The following is a 25,345-nucleotide window of genomic DNA, read 5'->3' as shown; positions in this document are numbered from 1 at the left end:
TTATATTAAAAATTCTTCAAATTAACAGCTAAAATTTCAGTTGCATACTTAAAAAAGAAAATTTCTTTTTAATTTAAATACTTTAATACAGCAAAGTCCACCACATGTGAAAAGAGGCATGAGCGCGAAAGAAATTGAGAAAATTAAACGCTGTGAAAAGTTAAGATTTGATACGGGTTCAAAATATTTTTTTTGTTAATTATAACAATTTGATATTTACATACACTATGATACAAGGAAAAGACCCAATATAGATAGATGGATGAATAATTCTTCTTCGTAAAGATTCGAGAAACGATCAAATATTTTTATAAACAGTTTATTTTGGATATGCTGCCATAATCTCTACTATGCACAGTTCGTTTTGCGTTACTGGCGCGAAAGAGCAAGCACCACCAATCCGACGATCAACGAAACGTTTGTGAGCACGGTTGCGGCACCACCGTCAGCCTTCTTCTTCAGGAAGTCCCGAATTTCGTCACGGTTCTTCGTGGTGAACTGCTTGTTGGTTTCGTAATCACCCAATCCGCGCTTAATCGAATCGTATGCTGCCGTACCAAGCACAGCCTTGTTGGTCTCGATGAACGCGCTGATCTTGTCCTTCTCAGCGTCGTTCTTCAAACGGGCAAGCAAATTATTGAATGCCGATGCTACATTCAAGTAGCTGCCGTGCCTATGAACGAGAAGGAAAGAAATAGAGATGGATGTCTTTTGGAACTGTTTGTTCCTTGGGGGGGGGGGGGGGGGGGGCTCCGTAACTTACGCTGCGGCCCAAATGGCGTGATTCTGCTGCAGATACGCTGACACGTGGGGCAGAGTGTATGCATTGTTAATGACGTACGTGTACGCATTGCTTTTGTCCTGCGGCCGGACGTTCTCGGTCGTAATGGCATCCAACATTATCTGCAGAGAAAGTGTGATTAGTACGTTCGTTGGCTTCTTCCGAGTCTTCGCTTCACTTCAGAACTACTACATACATTGACCAACTCCTTGGATGATGCACAACCCAGACCTTGCAGGATCAGAATCTGCTCCGTGGCCATATTGCTAGTAAGATATTGGTTCCACAGGAACTCAAAATGTTCTCTAGTGCCCTTGCGGATCCCCTCGCAGTACACGACCTGGCGCAAATCGGGGTTTACTCTAAAAAATAAGATGAAAATATTAGCATAAATAGAATACTTCTCAATGTTGAGCTACGCCGCTGGGGTTTCTTACTTGATGGTAGGATTCTGGAAAAATCTTTCAAATTCCTTAACAGCTGCTTCACTGCACTCCTCGTGTCCATAGTTGCATGCCCACTGCAGCACGTTCTGTCGCAGATAGGTGTGGACGCGGCGTTCATTGGTGGCCGTTGGCTGGAACTTCACCACACCGTACACTTTGCTGAAAATATCCAAGATGTGGTGCTTTGTGGGAAGCCAAGTCTCTTCGTTAGATATCTATAGTCTGTCACTCATTTACGTCCACTCCCTTACCTTGAACAGCTGCTCATCTTCCTCGTGTACACGACGGGCCAACGTCGTAAGTCCATTGACCGCTGCCAACCAGGGAGCATATTCGGTCTCTTCCTTCAGATACTCGAGAATGTCGAGTGCCGTTCCGTACGGGACGACATCACCACGGGCCAGATTAAACAGATCGTCGACCAGTTGCGCTCGGTTCAGCACGTGGATACCACCGAAGCGTTCGCTATGCAGAGCCTTGCTAATCTTTCCCCAAAGTCCAGCATCATAGTTGACTCGATAGTAGCCAATCTGCTGATTGTTGAGGATAAAGTATGGCGCATCGGCGGCACCTGCCACTTCTAGCGTTATCGTGGCACCCTCGTGGAACGTAGGCTGCGTGTTGGCGAAGTCCGCTTCCTTAGTGGCGTAAGTAATGGGCAGAGACCACAGAGTATCATCGTTATGAGTCAGTTCGTCCACCAGGAAACGCCGTTGCGTAAGCGTGAATCCTTTATCGGTGCTCGTGACGGTGACTAGCGGGTATCCTCCCTGTACCGTCCATGGTTCTAGGTGCATCTTGACCGTCGCCTCAAAGCGATTCAGCACAGCGAAGAAGTTGTCCGGACGAACCGTACGGTAAGCGTTATCCCGTACGTACTCTCGCAATGCCGTTCGGAAGCGTTCGGGGGTAAGCAGGTGTTCGAGAAGGCGCAACATTACGGCACCCTTGTTGTAAGAGATGTTATCGAAGACACCGCTAGCCTGAGCCTGTGTGTACACTGGGTGTGTCATGGGGCGCGTATTCCTTAGACTGTCCATCTGCATCACTCCTTGCAACTGCTCTACCACAAACTGATGCTCCAGATCCCAGTTCTTTTCGACCAGCTGCGTTCCGAAGTACTGGAAGTACCGGGCAAAGCCTTCATTGAGCCATGTTACATCCCACCATTCGCACGTGAGCAGATCACCGAACCACTGGTGAGCGATCTCGTGCGAGATGACGGCGGCAATGCGCTGCTGCTGCATGCTGGTCGAATCGTCTGACCGGTAGAGGATGTTTGTCTCACGGTACGTTAGCAGACCCCAGTTTTCCATGGCACCGGCCGAAAAGTCCGGTATGGCGGCCATATACATGCGCGACATTTCGGGAACACTCGTGTATGGATAGGAGACGAAATCACCCAACGCACGGAGCAGCTGCAATCCAACGTCTAGACTGTAGGCGGTCTGGTTTTGGGCTTGAGGACGGGCGAGAATACCCATCTCGTCGCGGGATGTTGTCTCGTACGGTGCCACGATGAAAGCTACCAAATAGCTCGACATGACCGGTGTTTTGGCAAAAGTGGTGATAGTTCGTCCTGCACTAAAGGATACAGAATAGAAGAGGTTCCTACGTCATACAGGGACACTCCAAATGGACGAAAGATGATACTAACCCATTCGATATCGCGCTAATAATTGGCGTGTTGGAGAACACGTTGTATTGCGGGGTGTGGATGATCTTTATCGACCATGTTGCCTTGTAGCGTGGTTCATCAAAGCTTGGGAATGCTCGCCGAGAATGTGTTTGTTGGAACTGTGTAGAACCCATCCAAACTTTCTCTCCGTTCACGAGATAGTAGCTACGATAAAATCCATGCATATCCTCATCCATATTGCCGATGTACACGAAGTTCAGCTGATACTCTTCGTTCGGAGTGAGCGGTGTGGGCATCGAAAGGGTTAGGATTTCCGTTTCAGGATCGTAAGCCTCGGGATTGCGTGGGACATCCGCCCCACCCTGTACGCGGGTGATGCTCCATGAGGTGATCTCCATTCGCGCCATGTGCAGCTTTATTGTACTGATGCCGGTGAGTGTCGTTTTGACCGTTATCGATGCTCTGCCATCGAATGTGAACGCTGTTTTGGTGCCTTCAGCCACAAAGTATGGTGTGATCTCAATGTCATAGTGCGATGGCCACACTTCTTCGTTCAACCGATAGTCCTCGAGCGCAGCCCGTGGTTCAGCCTCGACCAGCAGATACCGGTCCGGATCCAGTGGGCTCGACTGCGAGACAACAATACAACCACAGGCAACGATGGCCACCAGTACTAACCTGTCCACTAATCTCATCCTGTAATGTGAAGATAAGAAGTGCGAGGGTTGCTTTTCAATGAGGAGCCCATGGACTATTCCGGCAAAGGTACAAATGTAGCGAATGAGCAATAACTGATAAGTGGCGCAAGTGATGTCCGATGCCAAAAACGCGTTTCATTATCTAAATAGACCATTAAAAGTAACTATGGATCGCCTTGCTGCTCGTGGCTTATTGAAGTGTCCATCAATAAATCAATTGCGAGGACAAATGATACTGCATACTTGGCAGTGATAGTGGCTAATGGAGCGTTTCAACGGACGATCATGAGTGACTCAGACAGCGAACGAACCGCCGTTGCTAGCAGTTTCAAAAAATTGCCAAAATGATAGAGATGTAGATTCACTTTCAGTTCTTCTTCGACACTTCAAAGTCACCAATAGTCAAGATAATACACTTGTAGCTAGCATGTTTGCTCGTAACGAGTTTTTCGCAAAGATCGTATCAGAGAACATGCCGGCTAGCTCAGTGCAACATGTGCCAACAATGCGACCTTCAGTTCTACTGACAGGCGGCTCAATGGGAAAACTGTAACCGCAAACCTCTTGCAACCTGGCGGCTGAGTTTCTGATAACACGTGGCGGTTATACTTTTTGGACCACAATCCCCATTATACCGGAAATTTTGCAAATTCCTCACGATTACGAACGGTACGAAAATTTGGGTCGAGCAAATACAGCACATGACACTTTTCCATAACGTATGCAGGCACAGCACTGAATAGTAGAATGATCGTTTTTTCGACATCCTCAACAAACTGATCTTCGTCACGACGTACTGCTTTTCAGTACTGGGTCTAGATACCCTGCTAGTATTGCTGACATTCGCTCGGTAGCTTCAGTTCACCACTCAGCTATCATTACCTGACGCTACTGCTCTTACGGGGCCCCAAATGATCTGCCCTAAACTGAGTGGCTCATCGTTCCGCGATTCCGCTTTTATAGAAGACGCGCCTCAGCTAGGTGACGATAATGGGGTGCGCTGAAGCTGAAGTATCAGCAAGATAGTAAATTAGAAAGGGAGGCAAAAACATGACACCTATTATCAGTAGCATTACACGATAGTCGTCGTACAATCGATAGCTCCTTTTGTCGAACTGATACAAATGAGTGAACAACATCGAGCATTGTGATTCCCAATTATAACGAGTTAAGCCTCCCCTTTCCGCTCCCACTCGTCCCGTGACTGCCGTTTTATAGTGGTCTACGAAAATTGGAACTCTCGAGTGACAAGGCTAGCGGAAAGAGATTGTGACGTAGGAAAGTAGATTCGAATTCGAATCTGTGATTCCCAATGACTGGACAAAGACACGGCGAATAACTGCCGGTCATCGTCATGTATGGGAATTCGGAGTAAGGCGCGATCCGGGAGCGAGATTGTGGTTCATTCATCGCAATAGCAGGGAGAATTGCTTCCGCTGGTGGCTACTGCATTGGGTATTACCATGAGATGGCGTCGTGAAACTATTCAGGACATTCGACAAGGTCAACGAGTTATCCTATTATCTTTATTGCAGGATTAACCATATGATTGAGTATGAGTAATGATTCAAAATCTACCGATGATCAACAGTGTCAAGCAGGACACCATTCCGATGGTGCTGGCAGTAGTGACCGTTGCGGCGCTACGATCTTTCCGCTTCAAGAACGCACGGATACCGTCACGGTGATTAAGAATAAACTGTTCATTGAGCTCGTATTCCTCCAATCCATTGATGATCATGCTGTACGCCTCTGGCCCCAGCACATGCTCGTTGGTTTGAGCGAACGTTTGGATGGTATCCTTCAGGGAAACGCTCTTCGTTCGGACCAGTATTCCTTGGAATGCTTGTCCAACATACCGATATGAACCGTGTCTGTGAAGAAAATAAGAGAAGAGGTAAGCAGTTTCATACACAACCTAAGCAGCAGCTCATGGTGGAGTATTGATACTTACGCATCCGCCCAATGGCCATGGTTTTCCGTCAGATAAGATACCACAGCTGGTAGTGAGCTTGGATTAGCCAAAAGCAGTGATAGTGCAGTACTCTTGTCCTGTTGCCGTACATCTTCCGAGCTAGTAAGGTTCATGAATTGCTGTTTCGAGAGAATTTACCGTTCGATTAGCAACTTCTTAAGGGTACTTCAGATAGCTCTCAAGGCTGTAAGAAGCGGAGATTATTAGCTTGTAGAAGAGCTTACATGGATCAGTGTCTCTCGCGTCGCACAACTCAGCCCCTGTAGTGCCAGCTGTTGCTCGGTGGCTACATTGGTGCTAAGGTAGCGGGTCTGTAAGAAGTTATATTGTTCGCTCGTACCACGCCGCACACCCTCGCAGTACACCGTCTGACGAATATCGGGATGTACTCTAGGTGAGCAAAGGGTAGAAAGATTACCAAGCGTCCGGTGATGAAGTGTTTGCAAGTGTAACTACTTACTTGCTAGTTTGGGGATTAAGGCGCAGATTCTCAAACTCTCTCAACGCCTCCTTACTACAGGCTTCGTGCCCGTATCGGCAAGTCCAGTCTAGTACCAGGCGGCGCAGATAAGTATGTACTCGACGTTCGGAGTTGGTGGGCACTTGGAATTTAACCAGTTCGTAGGCTTCAGCGAACAGATCCAACACATAATTCTGGAATACAAACAGCATGAAAACAGTGGCACTACAGTGTGGCTGTTTCCTGTCACCTACCGTGAATAGAGCTTCATCTTCTTCATGGATCTTCAGGGATAGCGTCGACAGACCATTGGCTGCGGCCAACCAGGGCAGGAACTCCGTTTCCTTTCGAAGGTAGTCCAACAGATCGAGTGCCCGCTCATAGCTCACGATGTCAGCGCGGGCAAGATTGAACAGATCGTCCACAATTTGCGCACGATTTAGCACGTGAATACCACCGAACTTATCGCTACGCAAAGCATTACCAATCTTTGTCCAGAGTTCTTCGTCATAGTTTACCCGATAGTAGAAGGCCTGCTGGTTGTTGAGCACGAAGTACGGCAGCTCGCTGGCATTAGCTAGCTTAATTTGAAAGCTTGAACTAGTGACGATCGTTGGCTTTGTGTGGGCGAACTCTAGCTCGGTGGTGGCGTAGGTGATGGGCAGTGGCCACGTTATGACTTCGTTGCTATCGGTCGTGCCATTGTACAGGAAGCGACGCTGGGTGAGGTTAAACCCTTCCGGATCACTAGTGACAGTAACCAGCGGATAGCCGGGCTGTGTGGTCCATGGTTTTATGTACTCGCTAGCATTGGCATTGTGCCGATCGAATGCTCTGAAAAGATCCTCCGGTTGGGACGTTTTAAAGGCTCGCTCCTTGACATACTCCCTCAATGCCGTCTGGAACACGACGCTCGTCAGGTAGTGCTCCATCATTCTTAGCACCACTCCTCCCTTGTTGTACGAGATCGCATCAAATATGGCGGCTGCTTGGGTCTTCGTATAGACGGGATGTGTCATAGGGTGCGTTTCTGGCCAACCATCCGCCTGCATTGCGCTCTGCAGCTTATCGACGATAAACTGCTGGCCTAGCTCCCAGCTTGGTTCGGCCGAATCGGTTCCAAAGTACTCCAGGTAGGTAGCAAATCCTTCGTTGAGCCAGGTTACGTTCCACCACTCACACGTGACCAGATTGCCGAACCACTGATGAGCGAGCTCGTGTGAGATGATGGTAGCAACGCGCTGCTGCTGCAGACTAGTGGCCTCGTCCGGGACGTACAACAACGCTGACTCACGGTACGTAATCAGGCCCCAGTTTTCCATCGCACCCGCCGCAAAATCCGGAATGGCCGCCATGGCCATACTCTTGATTTCCGGTACTTTGTCGAACGGATAATCAATCCAGGTGCCTAAGTGCTGTAACAGCTTCCGACCTTCACTTGAAGCGTACTCGGTTTGATTGGTCGCCTCAGGTCGCGCAAGAATTGGGACCGGCTCGACCCCGGTCTTTACGTACGGTGCGACGATGAAAGCCAGCAGATACGTGGACATGACCGGGGTGGTAGCAAAAGTTGCCCGATATCGTCCATTACTGTGGATAGTAATGCATCCGTTTTACTTTCCCCGTACGGTTTTCATCCGTCAACGATGCTACTTACCCTAGGGAATCGTTTCTCACCAACGGTGTATTTGCGTAGGGCGTGTATTTTGGGTGTTGGTAGACGATCTTCAGATCAAACTGAGACTGAGCGGAGAAAAAAGGTTGAATATCTTTGCCTAACGGCTGGAGGGAGTTTTGGAAGTTATGATACCTTGAACTTGGGCTCATCGAAACACGGGAACGCTTTGCGAGCCTCCATCTGTTCGAACTGTGTAGTTCCCAGCCACACCTTTACCCCGTTCTCCGTATAGTAGCTCCGGTAGAACCCACGCATATCTTCCTCCATTTGGCCGACGTAGGAAAAGACGAGCAGATACTCCACGTTCCGCAACAGCTCCGTGCTAAGGATGAGTGTCAGTACCTCCGTTTCCTCATCGTATGTTCGATTGATCAGCGGAACCGGAGCGCTATTACTCTTCCGCAGCACACTGACGGACAGTAGATCGAGGTTCGACGTGTGTAGTTTGATCTGATCAATTTTCTCCGCGGCCGCGGTGACCGTTATCGTGGTGCTACCATCGAACGAGAAGGCCGATCGGTTCGGTTCCGGTTCGAAGTAGGGTTTGATTTCGATATCGTAATGCGATGGCACGATATCATCTGTCAGCCGATACTCCTCTGGTCGGGCACGAAGAGTCGCTGTCGTCGACGATAGTTCCTCCGTGGGAATTAGCGGGCTACAGGTCGCTTGGCCCCACTGAACGATAGCAATTACGGTGCAGGCAACAATGCACCAAATCATTTTACGCGACATTCTGCAAAAATGACACAAGTTCAACTACCAACGATTACACTGTTTCGTTTTTTTACAAAATAAACTTCTTAACAGGATCTTCGAGCCGATCCCTACCACCACCAACCACTGCCAGTACACTTTCCGGCTCTCCCGAATCGTACTGAGCGAACCGGTGCTTCGGCTGCCATATTTATAGCAAGCTATTGAAACCTACGGCAATAGCGGTTTGAAGAACGCAGCTCTTGGGAAGCTTTGGCTCCTTTATCAGCGAGTGCACTAGAGAGGAACTTATTATCTGTCTCTAGAAAGCGCCCTCCCGATGTTAGTTCGTCATCAGCAGCGATAGGAGACGGTGTAACAACGCGCGTTCTTGCTTCTTTGCTACTTTTTATCTAACCAACGTGCACGGATACATCAAATGTGACTACACCGAGTGTTGACGAGTAGCGAGGAAAGACTATAGGACCGTAGGCTAGATTGAGGGTTCGTTCGGGGTAGTTCCCCCCCCCCCCCTTCCCCCCTTGCCATCCCTCTCCCGGGTCCTGGACGATCGGGGGATTGCTCGGAACATCACTAGACAGTCCAGCAGCACCGTCGGTCTATTCATTATCGAACCAACCGTGAATCATTCGTTGTCAAATGATTCAATAATATTGATCGATATGCGTTACCGTTTAATCGATCGGCGGTATGATTTTTTGATTAGCTATTTGATTGGATTTCACTCAGCCAGCACTGGGCTCACTTGCGTTGATCAGTAAGAACCTGGAATATCACATGATTGTCAATTCCGCGCGTAACCACGAAACCACCTACTGGGGCAACCCCCTGATGATTGATTCTTAACACGATGCAGCCCAGCAGGATTTATTTCGCTCCACGGATTTCCACAGAAGTGCTCACGATTCACAACCAGTTTTGCACAGTTCATTAATTCCATCTAACATTCACTTACCTGGTTAGACACTGGAGGACACCGTAACGTTGCGACGATCTCACATGATCGATCACAACTGGAGATGCTCCGCCGACTAGAATCTCGGTACTTTATTCTACTTCTCCCGTACCGTGGCGTCATTAACGCAAGAACAGAGAAAGACGAGGGGAGAGAGAGAGGGAGCGGAAGTGGGAGTGGGGATGGTTCCTTATCTCGGTGCATGATGTAGGTTAAAAGTATTACCATCCTGCCAGACGCGAGCGCGATCTGCCGCCGGCGCTTTAGAGATGGTTAAACACTAAATAGTAATTAGCTGCAGTAAATATCGTAATTGTACTGTTCTTCGACACGCGGGTACTGCATCTACGTTACGTCGTCGTCGTCGTCGTCGTCACCACCGCCACCGTGTTTTAGCCCGCCGGCAGGAAATTTGAAGGTAGACAATCGCTCGTTATCTGTCGATGGCTTATTGTTGGAATGTTTTAAAGAGCTCGCACTTTCAAACGATGGATCACTTCCATTGCACTGATTTGGTAAGAATTTGGTGAGGATCGGTTTCCCTTTCGCAAAACATTATAAATCTTGCATGCAACATTTAAAAGGATAGATTTGTATATAGTGAGCATAAAAAAGAATTCTTCCTCCTATTTTTAGAGGAGGTGAATCATTTGAAGTGGTTATTTCGAGTGGGCTGTTGACGAGTGCCCAAATGTACTTCACTGTGAAACTGAAGCCTGGTTCAAAACTGAGCTAGCAAATTCCAAGTGATTGTCATGGAATGGCATGTTTAGAGATTACCTGGCACATTTTCGCGTACTAATGTGTTATCAAAAGTATTAACGCTATAGCAATAAAACTGTCGAAAGCAAAGCGGCGCTGTTCGTGCGAACATAACAATTAAAATAGTTTCGCGAGAATTTGACTGAGCGAGAGATGTCTCCCCTTTATTGTCTGCTTTACAGCTCAAGACTCCATTATCAGATGCCGTCAGTCACAAATGTCACACATTATAGCTAGCTTAGTGATTTAATAGGTGGCGCGCGTTCGCGCACACTCTCGCAAACACGTAGTAGAGCTGCTGTTAAGCTATCCTTATCTATTGGCACTCCGATTGTAAATGACCACGAGAGCGGGTGATTGAGGTACTTGTTTGTCTTATCAAATACGTATGGGAAGATGGATGTCGACGGTCGATGAATTCGTCAGTTCATAAACAACCGTGCAATCCGAAGGTATCATGGCTAGGATGTGTTTAATGATGTTGGGAGTGGCTTTGCTATCTAGCGCAAGAGCATACGATATACACCAATCGAACACTTCAAGCAACACCACAACTCGAACAGTTGTGCAATTTGAAGCATTAGATTATGTGCTACCAAAAACATCGCTACCCATTTCATACGATCTTTTCCTCGACCTGACAGATGATCATTTTCTGGCGTATTCCGGAATGGTCGAGGTGAGGTTCAAACAATTAGCGAATTCCAGCGTGTTTGCTATCAACAGTGCTGGTTTGAGTATCGATGAAGGAACTTTGCGTTTGGTGCGGTCCGATATGAGTCATGTTCCGATTGCCGGCTTCGAAATCCAACACGAACTACAAATCGTGTTTATAAGCTTTAGTGAACAGCTAATCTTGGACGAAGTGTACACCGCCCACTTGGAGTTTGAGGGTGATATTAATGTCGACTTTTTCAAAGGTCTGTATAGGAGCAGCTACAAGACAGAATATGGAGAAAAGTGAGTTTTTCGAAGTGTCAGGTAGGGAGGATAGAACACTTCTTTTAATGTGACCGCACAATGTAGGTATATAGCAACCACCTTTTTCGCTGCTACGTACGCCCGAACGGTGTTTCCGTGTTACGATGAGCCGGAATATAAAGCCAGTTTCCTGATTAAGATTCGTCACGGCGTTAAGTATACTGCCCTGTCTAATATGCCGGAAAGTCAAAGGTAAGCTGCGACAACACACGTGACTATCTGAGCGTGAGGTTAGTTACAGTAATATACATATTGCAGAGACGAAAGTGACGCGTTCGTGGAAACAACATTCCAGCCAACTCCTCTAATGTCGACGTACCTCCTGGCGTTCGTGGTATCGGAACTGAAAACAGTGTCATCACAGGATGAGCTCTTCAGAGTTTATGCTCCGGTATGTATGCATGGTACGCATCGAATGTATACGAAATACACGCGACATAAATTCAACAGGAAGGCAGAGAGCACCAAACAGCATATGCCCATAGTATTGCGGCTCGTGCGCTTCGGGCGTTGGAGAACTACTTCGGTCGACAAAACCAAATGCCGAAGATCGATCTGGTAGCTATACCGGACTTTGCGATGGGTGCTATGGAGAACTGGGGTTTGATAACGTTTCGAGAAGATTACCTATTGTATCAGCCAGGGGAAACGACAGCACAAGCCCAACAATCTATTGCGGCTGTAATCACTCACGAATTGGCGCATATGTGGTTCGGTAACGAAGTTACCCCGGAATGGTGGACATACGTTTGGCTTAATGAAGGATTTGCCCGTTATTTCGAGTACTACATCACGTCACAGGTAGTTTGCTTCCTAAAATTGTGAATTGCTACTGTAACACTAAGTTTATTAAATTCACCTTACCTTCATTCAGCTTGAACCTTCCTGGACATTCTGGGAGCAGTTCATCGTGACCAATGTACACTCCGCACTAGCTCAAGATTGTCACAGTAATAATCGTGCAATGAGCTACTACAGCTCTGAGCTCTCCATTGTGAATGAATTGTATGACTACGTCGTTTATGCCAAGAGTGCGTCCGTCATACGCATGATCCAGAATGTCATCGGCTTCGATAACTTCAGGCCGGCGCTCAATGATTATCTACGATCACGTAGCTATCTTACAACGAATCCACAGTACCTCTATGAAAGCATTGAAAAATTCCGAACAGTCGACCTACCGGCAAGTGTCGAGAAGATCTTTGAAAGCTGGGCTAACGCTCCAGGCTATCCGCTAGTAACGGTGACGATCGATTGGAACCAACGTACACTGAAGGCCTCTCAGAAGAGGTTCTGGATGCCGAACGATCTCGATACTCCACCGAAAAATGAACTGTTTTATGTGCCCCTTAATTACGGGTTCAACGGTATGTCGGCCGAAGACAAAGAAAACACCGCCCCATCTTTTTGGTTAACACCAGATCAACCGGAGGTGTCGGTCAATATTGATTCCAATATTGATGTGATCTTCATGAACAAGCAACAGACTGGATATTATCGGGTGAACTATGACAAGGAGAGCTGGAATCAACTGATTAAAACACTGAATGACGATAAGTTTGATGAGCACATTCCTGTTATCAATCGCGCCCAGCTCGTAGATGACGTTGCAAATTTGGCTCGTGCCGGGCTAGTCGATTACAGTGTCGCATTGTCGTTGATGCAATATCTGGAGCGAGAGACAGAGTACATACCATGGAGCACAGCGTACAATGCGTTGCTTCATTTGGATCGACTATTCTCGTCAAACTCTGAATATGAGCGATTCGAAAGCTATGTGCGTAATCTCACCACTCTAGTGTACCACAAAACCCAATTGCAGGGGAAACTCGACCATCTAAGCCTATTGCATCGCGAGAAAGCCTTATACTTGGCATGCTACTTTGGCGTTACGCCTTGTTTAGCTGAAACCGACAGTGTCCTGCAGGTAGCCCTTGGGAACGATTCCCTGTACATCCCAAAAGACTTGCAGCCCACCATATTTTGTGCGTTCAACAAACATAAGTCGCTCAGTGGTACGCAGTATGAGGCGGTGCTCTTTTCAAAGTTCTTTCAGCATCCGGCTGAGTTTCGTGAGTTAGTAGACAGCTTCATCCTTTCACTAGGCTGTTCCCGAGATGCAGCAATAATCGGATTCTATCTGGACATGGTGCATATGGATGTTCCTGGTCTATCAATTCCGAATTCCTTGAAAAACCACATTCTTGTTAGTTTAATCAAGGGTGGTCCAACCACACGTCGGTTAGCACTTGAATACATCGCTAGTAACTATCGACCGCTGACCGAAATGCTGCAGGAGAGGCAGCTTTTGTCAATTTTCGAGGCTATAGGAGCGAACATCAACTCACGTGTTGAATATGACATGGTTCGTAATGGATGCTCTCTCTTCGATTTGTTCATCTTTTCTTGTAGTTTTCTTTCTATCGTATATTCTCTCTCTTCTGCAGCTGGTCCGGATTAAGGATACAAATAAAGACGCAATGACTGTTGCAGTTACTGATGCCGTACAGCGAGCCATCAGATATGCAGATGAAACGATGAACTGGTTGAATAAGCACTCCATCGTTATCTCTAGGTGGCTGGTATCCCAAAACTATGGAAGCGCGGCAGTGCCAGATGATAACGGAGCTACCATAGTTGTACAGTCTGGTTTAGTAGCTTCGATAGCCTTTCTATGCGTCGTCATTGGACATGTTTTTAATTAAACGAATCACAAGGTACATTTTCAGAAACAGAGATTATTGTGTTTCTAGATGTATATGGTTTGCAGCAAGCCTTAAATCAATCGGTAATCCACCAACGAATGTCTGACGATAACGAGGACTATCTATTGTCAATCGTATTGTCAGCTGGTATTGTCCAAGTAGCAATTAAGGTTTATTATCTAATCTCTATTCGCTGCTTCTACTAGCACTCTCAATGCTGAGCTATTTAGAGCAGAAAGGATTGGTACTGGCTTTAGTACACCGTCTGCAGCAGGGTCGTCAAAATGTACGTTCCGAAATTGTGGCTTATTGTTGCTGTTTCCTTGCCAGTGATTCTCAATGGAGCCCCTCGGAGTTCGGTAGAAATAGGCCCTCCGTGGTATGATGAGAATTATAACGATCCCAGTAACCGATTGGGCAATCAGTCTGAGCCGATATCCTACAAGCTGGAGCTTGACGTAACAAGCTACGACTTTTACTCTTACACCGGCACCGTGGACATACTGGTGCGATTCAATCGCCCAAGTGATAGCTTCCATTTGAACATTGCCGGCCCAGTGATTGATAAAGAAAGTATCAGTGTGACGGGACCCGAAGGATCGAATCGAACCCTGATCGAGACCATTGAGCAGTACGATGTTGAGAAAATTATGTTCGTTTTTGCTGAAGGATCTTTTGTGCCGGACAGCACGTACCGAGTGCGTATGAGCTTTTCGAACAGTATCGGCACAGAGCTCAAAGGGCTGTACAGGAGTAGTTATAAAGTGGGCAACATGACGAGGTGAGTTGCTAACAGCGGTTCGCAATCAAAATATGATAGAACACATTGTGATTGTGCATGCATCCGAAAGAAGTGAGTAGTCAATAGCTAATCTACTTTATGTTACCCTACGGTAGATACTTGGCTACAACTCATTTTGAGGCTACATACGCTCGCACAGTATTCCCCTGCTACGATGAACCATCATTCAAGGCCACATATGATGTCCAGATTCGGCACCGTACGGAATATAACGCAATCTCCAATATGCCGGTTATTGAAAAGTAGCGTTGAAACATTCAAGTACATCGCTTGAAAACGATAATTTATCTGTATACATTGATTCCAGAACTCAAGTGGGTGATTACACGGTGACAAGGTTCGATACGACTCCACTCATGTCAAGCTATCTGTTAGCATTTGTTATTTCCGATTTTGAGACCATCTCCCAGGAATCTGATCGTTTCCGAGTGTTTGCTGTGGTACGAATACTACCGTAATAGCCTTAAGAATACTGAACTCAACGATATCTTTTCATCCGTATGTTATAGGCTCACAAAGTGGCGCACACAGGGTATGCATTAGATTTCTTAGGAAAATCGATGCGTACATTGGAAAACTTCTTCGGTCATCAGTATCAACTACCAAAAGCGGATTTAATTGCCATACCCGACTTTGCGATGGGTGCGATGGAGAACTGGGGTTTGATAACATTCCGCGAGCAGTATTTGATTTACGAGGAAGGAGTAACCACTGCGCGAACGAAACAGAACATAGGTGATCTTATCACTCACGAGCTAACTCACATGTGGTTCGGCAACGAAGTGACCCCGGAGTGGTGGACGTATTTGTGGTTGAGTGAAGGCTTTGCTCGATACTTCGAGTACTACATCACTTCACAGGTACAATCGATTATAGAATATAGGAACAGGGAATATGTTTCATTCGTTTCTTATCTCGGTTAATTTAGCTCGAGCCAACGTGGAATCTGTGGGAGCAGTTCATCGTGACCAATGTACATTCTGCTCTCGGGCAGGACTGTCAAAGCAACAATCGTCCCATGAGTTATGATGCCACAAGACCATCGTTACTAAATAACCTTTTCGATTATGTGGTTTACGCCAAGAGTGCGTCCGTCATACGCATGATCCAAAATGTCATCGGCTTCGATAACTTCAGGCCGGCGCTCAATGATTATCTACGATCACGTAGCTATCTTACAACGAATCCACAGTACCTCTATGAAAGCATTGAAAAGTTCCGAACAGTCGACCTACCGGCAAGTGTCGAGAAGATCTTTGAAAGCTGGGCTAACGCTCCAGGCTATCCGCTAGTAACGGTGACGATCGATTGGAACCAACGTACACTGAAGGCCTCTCAGAAGAGGTTCTGGATGCCGAACGATCTCGATACTCCACCGAAAAATGAACTGTTTTATGTGCCCCTTAATTACGGGTTCAACGGTATGTCGGCCGAAGACAAAGAAAACACCGCCCCATCGTTTTGGTTAACACCAGATCAACCGGAGGTGTCGGTCAATATTGATTCCAATATTGATGTGATCTTCATGAACAAGCAACAGACTGGATATTATCGGGTGAACTATGACAAGGAGAGCTGGAATCAACTGATTAAAACACTGAATGACGATAAATTTGATGAGCACATTCCTGTTATCAATCGCGCCCAGCTCGTAGATGACGTTGCAAATTTGGCTCGTGCCGGACTAGTCGATTACAGTGTCGCATTGTCGTTGATGCAATATCTGGAGCGAGAGACAGAGTACATACCATGGAGCACAGCATACAATGCGTTGCTTCACCTAGATCGTATGTATGCTGGATACGAAGGATATCCAAGGTTCGAAACCTATGTTCGCACTCTTACTAGCTGTATGTATGAAAACGTGCGGCTAGTAGGTTCCGTGGATCACATTAATAGGCTACACCGGGGAAACACCGTCTATCTTGCATGCTATTCGGGTGCTACAACATGTTTGCACGATGCCTCTACTCTTATTAATAAGACTATTGATGATCCATCCTTCGTTATTCCTGAAGAGACACAAGCTGCAGTCTTTTGTGCGCTCCACAAGCACGGGCTATCAGTCACAGTTAATGATACAATCGCATGGTTTGAGGGACAATTCTTAGCTGAAAGTGTAGACTTGGACATGATCAACCGATACATTACCAGTGTCGGTTGTTCCCGAAACGAAAAGATCCTACACTATTACCTATCGCTAACTAATCAAAACGAACCAAGCCTTCCGATAACGATCGCTACCCGAAACCAGATTTATCTCGCTCTTATCGGTGGAAGCTCAACGGCTCGAACTGCGGCGCTAAACTATTTGTATGAACATTATTACACAGTTGCGTACCTGATACCAGACATGTTGCCTATTATCGCCGAGCTGGGTAATCGCATCAATAAACGATCCGACTATGAATTGGTAAGTCGTAAAAATATTTTATCATCATCTGAACAATAAATTATAACACTCATGATGTTCCTTCCAGCTCGTTCAAATTAAGGAAAAGTATAGAGGCACAATGCTGGCTACCATTGTAGAAGCCATTGAAGGTGCTAAACAAAAGGCAGAGCAGAATATTGCTTGGATCGAAAGCTACTCCTCATCCGTCAACTCTTGGCTCATCGATGAAATGTACGAGGGTACGACTCAAGAACCACCGGGTGATGGCGGGTCTGCACGTGTCTGGGGAAGTCTTACATTGCCTACAGTTTTATTTGGTTTGATCATTGGCAAAATTATGAATTACTTATGAACTGCCAATGAGAGTGGCATTGATTGTGAATGAATTGACAATAAAACACAGAAATGTTTCACTAACATTGGCTGAGGTTCCGTTTTTATTTGTTCCAAAATTAAATATTTCTAGAAGTGAAAATGATAAAACGATATTACAAAAGTCATCTTAGACCTCTTGCATTGCTACGAGGATAACGTTCCTAATCCATTGATAGTACTCGCTGATTCGTTGATATACACTATAGGTTGAAGTAGTAACATAATCGGAATCGGAATTATCTTCAAAAGAGTGACCAACCTTTCCATACAAGCCCACCAGGTATGTTACCTTGTACTCGTGTACACCCTGCGCAAAGTGGCTAACCAGTCCATTACCAGCGTCTAGCTTCAGAGATCGACGATCTTGATAGAACATAAGGTCTTGTTCAATGCATAATTGATGTGCTTTCACACTCGTCCTATGCTTCCGTTCGCATTCTTTCGAGAACAGTGGATAGTAGTACTGATGAGTTGGGTTAGGATTACTGTACACTTCTTCCAGTCGCAATGGAGTATGAGAATGGTTATTCCACAGGCAGGCTGGTATCGTTTCGTTATCGATCGATAGTGGTTTTTCCAGTCTAAGCAGCACTAGATTGTACTCGGCAGAATCGTTTCTATACTCAGGATGAATAAATGTATCCTGTACAGCGAGCCTCTGATGAGTGGTGTTTCCTGCTACGATCGTAACGTTATCGTGTCCTAGTTTCTGATAGCAACCAGCCGTAGTAAGGATGAACTGTTTCGAAACGATCGTTCCGTTGCATGTGCGATTCTCGCCATCATCGATACGGACCTGTTGAAAGGATAAATAATGAGTGAACACCTGCACTGTCACGCTTGCACTGCACTTTGAACTTACCAAGTACGGATACGTTGGAAAATTGTCCACCTTGTAGGGTGATTTGTTCCTTCTGAACTCATGATACAGGTTGGGACAGTTCTCGAGCTCTTCATGGGCTGCCGTTAGTTGCGGTCGCTGTGATTCTTCGCGCAGGAAATTTTCATCCGAACAGCACACTACCAATTCGCCTTCCATACCGTAAGAACAGGACGGTGCAGCTACTATACTGTTTCCTTGCTGAGCTTCCTTGTCCAACTTAGGACACTGTTTCAGGTAGACACAAGTACCTTCCGTACCATCATCTCTCGAACAACGATCACCATAGTAACTTGTTTTATCTTCATAACGCACTGAAAGACTAATCGATTAGTAAATCTTAAGTGTACTAGCCTGCTTTTCCTTTGCCTACCTTTTGGTGCAAAAATGATACTATCAATCCACTGTATATAGGGTGTGATCTTGGTGAATATGGTTGGCCAGTTGAAACCACAGTTCTCTCCTCTGCTGTTAATAGCAAAGATGTACTCGTAGAAGCGATCGAAGGTGTACAGCGACCGTGACATCGCAGAACCAATACTGTTGTGACAGGTTTCCGGTGGCAATGCGGTCGGAAATCCTGCACAGAACTGGTTCGATTCCAGTTTATCGACACAATCGTCGTATACACCAGCGGTAACGTACATTTGTTGGGTCCTGGTGGCTAAATCATCATTGTTGTCGAATGGTGCGTAGCCGTTGATTTGAAACAGATCGACCGGAAGCTTTTCGTGTGTCCAGATGCAGGCAGGTAAAAAGTTTTTGGAAAAACTGTGTTGCATAAATGGTAGATATTAGTTTCGTAACAATCATTGGCAGTTTGTTATTTCTTGAGTCTACTTACTTATGGATAGGCGCTACCAATTCTACTAGAGCTACATCATTCGCAGAGGTCACCACATCGTACTCCGGATGATAATGTACCTTTAGTGCGGGAACTTGGGCACGATACCCTGCGTCTTTTTGGTAGGTGTACTGTTGACCCATCTCTACCTCGTAGGTTTGACTAGCGTTTGTGAGATTTGCAGTTGATCATTGATTGATTGATGCATTTATGTTGCTTTACCTTCCAGAGACTTACCCTTCATGTTGCTTCAAGCAACTGGCCGAACTGATTACAAATTTAGGACCGATCAAGGAACCGTAACAATGGCGTTTGGATGTTTTTTCTGTGTCACTTGGTATGATTCGCACCTTATACATGTTCAGTTCGGTATACGAAAATCTACTTTTCGAGTATTGAACAGTCTGATAGTTATCGCTTTTGGAAACCATGCTATCTTCGTATTCTCGCAATGTTTCGTGGCGTGCGACGCATTCTGCAAAGCATATGGTTGCAAAATGTGTTTTTTATGGAGTTTACGATTGTTTCATTCTTCTAGGCTACGAATGTACCAATACTGACCCGAGGATGAAATGTTACTTTCTGCCATCTTGCTTATCCAGTCAATATACTGTGATACGGGCACTGGGGCTCCGCTTTCGTCCAAACCGAAGCTTAGTACAAACGGATGCATGCGCCATTTGGCGATAGTCCTGGTCTGCAAGATATCACCGGTATTTCCGATCGCTTCTAAACAGTCTTTCCGGTTTTGAAACGTGCACTTAGTAGACTCTACGCTCATATTTCCGTTCTCATCTGCGAAACACAATCGGATGTGTTATTGCGTTGAGGTAGCCACCGACAGCTTGCTGCATTACTTACCAACAAAAAGCCTTTGAAGTTTCTCGAATCCTTTTTCGTATGGTGCATTCCAGAAGCAAGCCGGCACGGCAAGCGAATTAAATCTGGATAGAAAATGAGCATTTTAAATCAGATTAATTGAGCAATTTGTTGCTGACAGCTAATTGACAAACTATTTTTATACACTTTTGAACAAATATTAGCTGCATACGACAATTCTTCTCCAGAAGAAAAAAAAAATGCAACAGATAGGCATGAAGTTTTACTTACTCAATTGAGGAATTTAGGCGGAGCAGAGTAACGTTAAAATCCGGATTAGAAAACGTTTCGGCAACCTCGATTACAGGCAGTGTTTCGTTGGTCAGCTTAACTTCAGGCAGATCGATCTCATCTACGCACTCCGAGTTTGTGAGGACATGATTTTCATCTACAATGATCCCCACGCAATACACCTCGCCCAATCGTACCTTTGCGGTGTGGCTAAAAGTTTTATCAACAAATCGCTCAGCGAATATTGAACTTGCAAGCGCATAACCTCCATACTGGTAGATGGTGAAGGGACAATCTGGAAATGTATAGCATTTAGTTATTGAAGATAAAATGGAATACAATATAAGCCAATTGCTGGAAACGCATGGTGAGATCATAACGAGGCATTGTACATTCAATTCCAGGATGAGTTCTGTGTGGAGTCGTTTTCGAAGCTGATTTGCTGAACCGGGGCATTAAATAGAGATGCATTTGCCAGACAATTAAGAGTAGTGGAGTGCGCTTGTTTAATTCGATTGTTTAAGGGTTGAGGGACCACCATAATTTTCAGTGTCTTGACCGTGATAGCTCAGTAGTGTGGTAATTCAACCGATTATGTGTAACATCAAACTGGCACTTTTAATTTCACTATCTAACTCAAACATATCACAGTTAAGGTCATATGAATGTTTCCACTTATGACTAGCATGATTATCAGCGATCGCAAGGTGCGAAAATCCATCAATATAATACGATCGCCAGGAGCATTAGCGCCGGTGCTTATGAATGTAGCCCGTGATGGTCTTAGTCTGTCTACCATTTCTTGAACTTCTCTGCTCATATGTGTTTGCAGAGCACACTCCGTAGATGTTCACAGATTGAATCGAGAACAAATATATGATAACCAGTGAACCGTATGAAATACCAATACTACGTTCGAGTAAACTTATTCTATATAGACTGCCTGCTACAGAGCCTTCTAGCCAAAGCATCCTAACTATCGGAACGCTGTTCGGATTAATAGCATCTCGTGTTGACCCATTTGAATGTCAATACCCCTGAAGATTTTCGTGTCACAAAAGAGCTTACCTCGAACGCTTTGCTCCTCATTGGGCATCAATAGATCGGAAAACTCCAGCTGCTTTGCTTTTTCTGGAAAAAGCGATGCCCTACCTGTGAAATACACACGACCATGACCTTAGCTGCGCTTAACGTAAACTCACAACTAGCTCAATGGTACGGACCCGCGTGAAAACATCCGACAACAAGCAACAGAAATCCAGCAGAAGAATATGAAGGTCGACACACCGCCATGGTGACTGATAAGAGGCCAACCGCACGGCTTACACAAAAAAGAAGTCACAGTTAACGGGTCGGTTGCTAGAACCGGACTGGTTGGTGGGTTCGCTAGTTCGTTGCATTTACGTGACTTTTAGCTCTCGGCCTAAACCCTTGCTCAACCTCTCAATCAGTGAGCGGGGAGCTGGGAATTTCCTAGTACGCCCGATAACACCACGACCACGATACAACAAGATCAACCACCAGCATCCATAGTAGATTAAGTAGCTCATCATCGTTGACGATCAGTGATCGACCTGCTCCAACGTGTTTCATGGTATTAGTAAAGTAACTCTGCTCGGAACGGGTTATTGTTAATCAAAACAAACAAACCCACGATCGAACAGAACGCGAACGCATAAGGCATACTGATTAAACATGCATTCGGTAGATCGTCGTTTAGCGGTACAAGAACCAGTTCGGACAGAAACCCCGAAGACGGGTTTTAATTTTGGCCTTTTGGGATGGAGCAAAACCGGAAAGAAACCGAAGAAGATTTCGGATTTATTACACGATCGACCGACAGTAAATTCCCAACCCTCACACCTTGATTCTGGAAATCCCGCCCGGAAAATCCTAGCCTAGGTAAAAACAACAAACAACTGTGTGCTTTTCAATCATGTAGGTTGTTATTAATAAGAAAAATCAACTTTGAGTTAGTCAGGCTATACATGGTTCGAGTCGAGTGGGTTAATCCAGTGATTTAGGCATCTTGTGAGATCCTGTAAAGTTCACTCTTGATCCACGCAAAATATTCACTAACGCGAGTGTAAATGGCCGGTCCATCCTGGGCGCATTGGGCTCCGTTGCTGTACACGCCTACGACGTAAGTTACCGGCCTCCAATCATAGTTCATATACACGGTGCTATACATGCCCGTGCCAGACTCTGAACAAGCCGACGGTGCATCGCCGCAAAAGCTCCCATCCGTATCGGGCAGCACGCAGGTCTCCGTAAGGGTCAGATTGCGATAGTATTTCAAACGGCAGTTCATGTAGTACAACGGATTCACAACGTTAATTGTGACAGCATTGGAGTTTGCATCGTAGCCGGTCGAGGTTAGCTTCGTTGGCATGCGTTCCGATTCGGGCCACATACAGGCCGGCACACTATACTCGGTCACCAGGATTGGTGTGTCCAGCTCAAGGATAGCTACATTGTAGTGACTGGACTGAGGCTCAAACAGCGGATGAACGACGGTTGATGCAATTTTGCGCACCTGGATCACCTGATCGTATGTAGCGGCAACACCAATCTTAACCGTGCTCTTCATTGCTTTGATCCTACAAGTATACACACACACGCACATATATTGCATAGGTTGCTAGCAAGCTAAGGATTCACGGAATACTTACTGCAGAACACACTGAGCAGCTGTCAGTACAAACTTTCGGCTGATAAGCGTTCCGGTACATACTACCTTATCGGCTTCGTTTCGTATAAGTGCAAGCTGCGAATGAAGCTGTTGCTCCTTGGTGGTCCTCCGGTACACATCGTACAGCTCGTGACAGTGTTCCACCTCCTGCACGATGGCATCGAGCTTCTCTCGATTGCTCTCCGATTTCAGCAGATCCTCGTTGGGACAACAGTGTAGCACATCCGAACCATCGAAACCGCACTGCTCGATCGATGTTAGGTTAAGTGTTTTTCTCTTGAGACCAGCAAAGAATCGGGGGCATGATTCGAGTCGTAGACAAACACCGTCCTTATCTTTGCCGGTGATACACTTTTCACCCAGACCGCGATTCGGGATGCTGAATAGGATCCGGTCACTGGAAATGACATCACGAATCAAAGCTGCGTAGCTAGACACCGGTACCAGTTGCTGTTGCTCATCGCAAAACAACCCCACCAACATCGGGTGCATTGAGTACTTGTCCAGGTCCCGTATCTGTAGGATGCTGCTCGATGGTTTCTGTTTCGTCAAGCGAGTAAACCGACAAACATTAGCACGTGTTAATATGGCTAGGGGTCATGACTTAGAGCCACTTAGCAATTATCACAGAATGTAACCCACCCGATGACACCATTCCGTGAATGTTTTTTCCAAACAAACTTGCTGTTTTGCCGACGAACATACGGTCGTGTTCTGAATCATCTTGCCTAGCGTCGGGTCTGAGAGATAAGCAAACAGATGAATTTCGAGCAAATGTCTGGTTGAAACAAATTTGGTTCTTCAAAGAACGTCAGACTTGGTGATTTGTCCACTAGAAACTCACCGAAAGCAACTTCCTGCACTTTGGCGTAGGAAAGCAGGTTACTTTTTGGCCACAAACAGGCCGCCGTGTTGTCGTACGGAAGGCTACATCACAAATAACCAATTATAAGACGATTAGATCTGTTGATTCATTCACCATCTGCAGCGCCATACCTGGTGGTGCCATTGATACGTAACAAAACTGGTGCCTTATCTTTCGTTACATTCAGGTTTTTGTAGTCCTTGTACTCCAATCGCTCCACAATGGAAATATTCCATCCGGATACTAGCTGCACGTGCACAAGTTTCCAGTCATCTGGTACGCAACCGGCGGTCGTGAGAATGTAGTACTCATTAACCAACACCCCAAGGCAGACGGTATCCGCGTTGAGAACTTGCACAACGTGACAATAGTCCGAGTATATGGATCTCAGGTAACTGTAGGGACATTCTACACAAATTATTAGTTCTAGAGAGTACCGCGATATCTGCATCGAACACCGGTTTCACACGATTTCTTTACCATCGATCTCGATATGCTCGTATGTCATGAAATGATTGCGAAAATCTTGCAACATCGATCGTCCATCATATTCCTGATGTTGAGCTGTAATTCGTAAAAGCAACATAATTGTTTCACCTCATTCATACAGATACCATTTAAAAAGCGTTAGGTAGCAAATACTCACATCCAGCAGCGACAGCTAACAAAAGCAGGAAGATCAGCGAAGTTGTTTGAGCCCCCATGATCGTTCTGAGACGAAGATGTTGCTTCTCCAGTGGCAACGGACGTTAGACTGAACGCGAGCACAAACTTAACGGCCTTCGGAACCTGTTGGTCAGACGATCTAGCGAAAGGTGGGGATCCCATTGAAATTCGTTCTCGTTGTGTTTGTTCGCGGTATCGTTGCGTGTGATCCCCCCGGATGAGCAATACACCATCGAGGTAAAAACATTAAGGAATCATTCTTTTTTATACAATACCATTACTCCTGGTCAAGTCTTTGATTTGGCTTAGCAAAGTAATCGTTTAGTCTTTTTAAACGTTCTTTTCGTTCGTTCTTCATTTGCTTTCCATGCGCTTATCGGTTGAATTTGGCAGGCTACGAGGGTGTTGATTTTTGCCATGCACGAAAGGTACACATGAAAAAATGATGGCATCTTTTGGGCGAATCATAAATTATTTACGGTAATTTGTCATGAACCAATAAGCAGCTTAGCCTTATGCTTATGCTAAGCGATCGTATAACATCGAAAATATTAATCAAAATAATGATTAAATGACAAAATTAGAGGAAAGCAGCACTTTAAAAGACAAAAATTCAACAGAACGACGATCTGTAAGCGTTGTAGGATGAAGATTATGTGTACAGATTAACTCGAACTCGGGTTGGAATAAACGAGGAAGAAATTAGAGAAAATTGATTGTGACGTGATGTGTGATGTTTTCCAAAAGCAATATAAGTAAATATTAATAATTAATGATTCAGGACATGTAATGAAATATTTCACCCCACTTTTTTCGAATATCATTGGCTTTTCGATTTTTTTGTGATAATCGGCAGCATCTTGAGGGCAGCTTTGCAGTCATTGTTGCTTCTACGAAACGATTCATAGGTTTTGCGGTA

General features: G+C 45.7%; 5 protein-coding genes across 5 annotated transcripts in view; 2 read left to right on the top strand and 3 right to left on the bottom strand.

Moving 5' to 3' along the window:
* Window positions 1–285: 285 nt before the first annotated feature.
* Window positions 286–8,564, bottom strand: LOC125959179 (uncharacterized). Its single transcript, XM_049691990.1, has 14 exons — window positions 7,810–8,564; window positions 7,657–7,742; window positions 6,254–7,589; window positions 6,000–6,193; window positions 5,764–5,929; window positions 5,519–5,658; window positions 5,136–5,438; window positions 4,447–4,485; window positions 2,885–3,562; window positions 1,479–2,811; window positions 1,219–1,409; window positions 978–1,143; window positions 764–903; window positions 286–673 (listed from the first exon to the last, which is right to left on the bottom strand). The coding sequence occupies exons 1-14, from the start codon at window positions 8,410–8,412 to the stop codon at window positions 370–372; spliced, it is 5,679 nt and encodes a 1,892-aa protein (XP_049547947.1). The 5' UTR covers window positions 8,413–8,564; the 3' UTR covers window positions 286–369.
* Window positions 8,565–10,342: 1,778 nt separating this feature from the next.
* Window positions 10,343–17,413, top strand: LOC125950749 (aminopeptidase N-like). Its single transcript, XM_049678995.1, has 11 exons — window positions 10,343–11,071; window positions 11,138–11,284; window positions 11,351–11,483; window positions 11,543–11,893; window positions 11,967–13,164; window positions 14,128–14,578; window positions 14,695–14,841; window positions 14,907–15,039; window positions 15,109–15,459; window positions 15,528–17,012; window positions 17,080–17,413. Exons 1-11 carry the CDS (start codon window positions 10,569–10,571, stop codon window positions 17,344–17,346), a joined length of 5,166 nt encoding a protein of 1,721 aa, XP_049534952.1. The 5' UTR covers window positions 10,343–10,568; the 3' UTR covers window positions 17,347–17,413.
* Window positions 13,182–14,065, top strand: LOC125950748 (uncharacterized). Its single transcript, XM_049678994.1, has 2 exons — window positions 13,182–13,457; window positions 13,540–14,065. The coding sequence occupies exons 1-2, from the start codon at window positions 13,239–13,241 to the stop codon at window positions 13,795–13,797; spliced, it is 477 nt and encodes a 158-aa protein (XP_049534951.1). The 5' UTR covers window positions 13,182–13,238; the 3' UTR covers window positions 13,798–14,065.
* Window positions 17,407–21,573, bottom strand: LOC125950747 (uncharacterized). The gene is made up of 10 exons (XM_049678993.1): window positions 21,427–21,573; window positions 21,272–21,355; window positions 20,204–20,498; window positions 19,955–20,037; window positions 19,655–19,888; window positions 19,331–19,568; window positions 19,094–19,255; window positions 18,623–19,020; window positions 18,232–18,563; window positions 17,407–18,165 (listed from the first exon to the last, which is right to left on the bottom strand). The coding sequence occupies exons 1-10, from the start codon at window positions 21,494–21,496 to the stop codon at window positions 17,497–17,499; spliced, it is 2,565 nt and encodes an 854-aa protein (XP_049534950.1). The 5' UTR covers window positions 21,497–21,573; the 3' UTR covers window positions 17,407–17,496.
* A 554-nt stretch (window positions 21,574–22,127) lies between these two features.
* The window catches only part of LOC125950750 (aminopeptidase N), a 14,553-nt gene continuing 11,335 nt past the window's right edge, over window positions 22,128–25,345 (bottom strand). The window contains exons 12-16 of the mRNA XM_049678996.1: window positions 23,892–24,155; window positions 23,740–23,822; window positions 23,538–23,635; window positions 22,876–23,435; window positions 22,128–22,803 (exon numbers count right to left, since the gene is read on the bottom strand). Coding sequence (XP_049534953.1) covers window positions 22,224–22,803; window positions 22,876–23,435; window positions 23,538–23,635; window positions 23,740–23,822; window positions 23,892–24,155 — 1,585 coding nt within the window. The 3' untranslated portion in view covers window positions 22,128–22,223. The remainder of the gene's footprint in view (window positions 22,804–22,875; window positions 23,436–23,537; window positions 23,636–23,739; window positions 23,823–23,891; window positions 24,156–25,345) is intronic.

Source organism: Anopheles darlingi, chromosome 2 (genome assembly GCF_943734745.1).
Source record: "Anopheles darlingi chromosome 2, idAnoDarlMG_H_01, whole genome shotgun sequence".
In the NCBI taxonomy this organism is placed as follows: domain Eukaryota; kingdom Metazoa; phylum Arthropoda; class Insecta; order Diptera; family Culicidae; genus Anopheles; species Anopheles darlingi.
This window is presented reverse-complemented; position numbering and strand designations above follow the sequence as displayed.

Coding starts and splice junctions, on each gene's coding strand:
- LOC125959179 (XM_049691990.1), bottom strand. CDS start 8,412: ATGTCGCGTAAAATGATTTGGTGCATTGTTGCCTGCACCGTAATTGCT. Junction 7,743..7,809: donor TCGATGAGCCCAAGTTCAAG/GTATCATAACTT, acceptor TTCTCCGCTCAG/TCTCAGTTTGATCTGAAGAT. Junction 7,590..7,656: donor GTGAGAAACGATTCCCTAGG/GTAAGTAGCATC, acceptor TACTATCCACAG/TAATGGACGATATCGGGCAA.
- LOC125950749 (XM_049678995.1), top strand. CDS start 10,569: ATGGCTAGGATGTGTTTAATGATGTTGGGAGTGGCTTTGCTATCTAGC. Junction 11,285..11,350: donor AATATGCCGGAAAGTCAAAG/GTAAGCTGCGAC, acceptor TACATATTGCAG/AGACGAAAGTGACGCGTTCG. Junction 11,894..11,966: donor AGTACTACATCACGTCACAG/GTAGTTTGCTTC, acceptor ACCTTCATTCAG/CTTGAACCTTCCTGGACATT.
- LOC125950748 (XM_049678994.1), top strand. CDS start 13,239: ATGGTGCATATGGATGTTCCTGGTCTATCAATTCCGAATTCCTTGAAA. Junction 13,458..13,539: donor CACGTGTTGAATATGACATG/GTTCGTAATGGA, acceptor TCTCTTCTGCAG/CTGGTCCGGATTAAGGATAC.
- LOC125950747 (XM_049678993.1), bottom strand. CDS start 21,496: ATGGCGGTGTGTCGACCTTCATATTCTTCTGCTGGATTTCTGTTGCTT. Junction 19,889..19,954: donor ACTTCAAAGGCTTTTTGTTG/GTAAGTAATGCA, acceptor TGTGTTTCGCAG/ATGAGAACGGAAATATGAGC. Junction 19,256..19,330: donor TGCTTGAAGCAACATGAAGG/GTAAGTCTCTGG, acceptor CACAAACGCTAG/TCAAACCTACGAGGTAGAGA.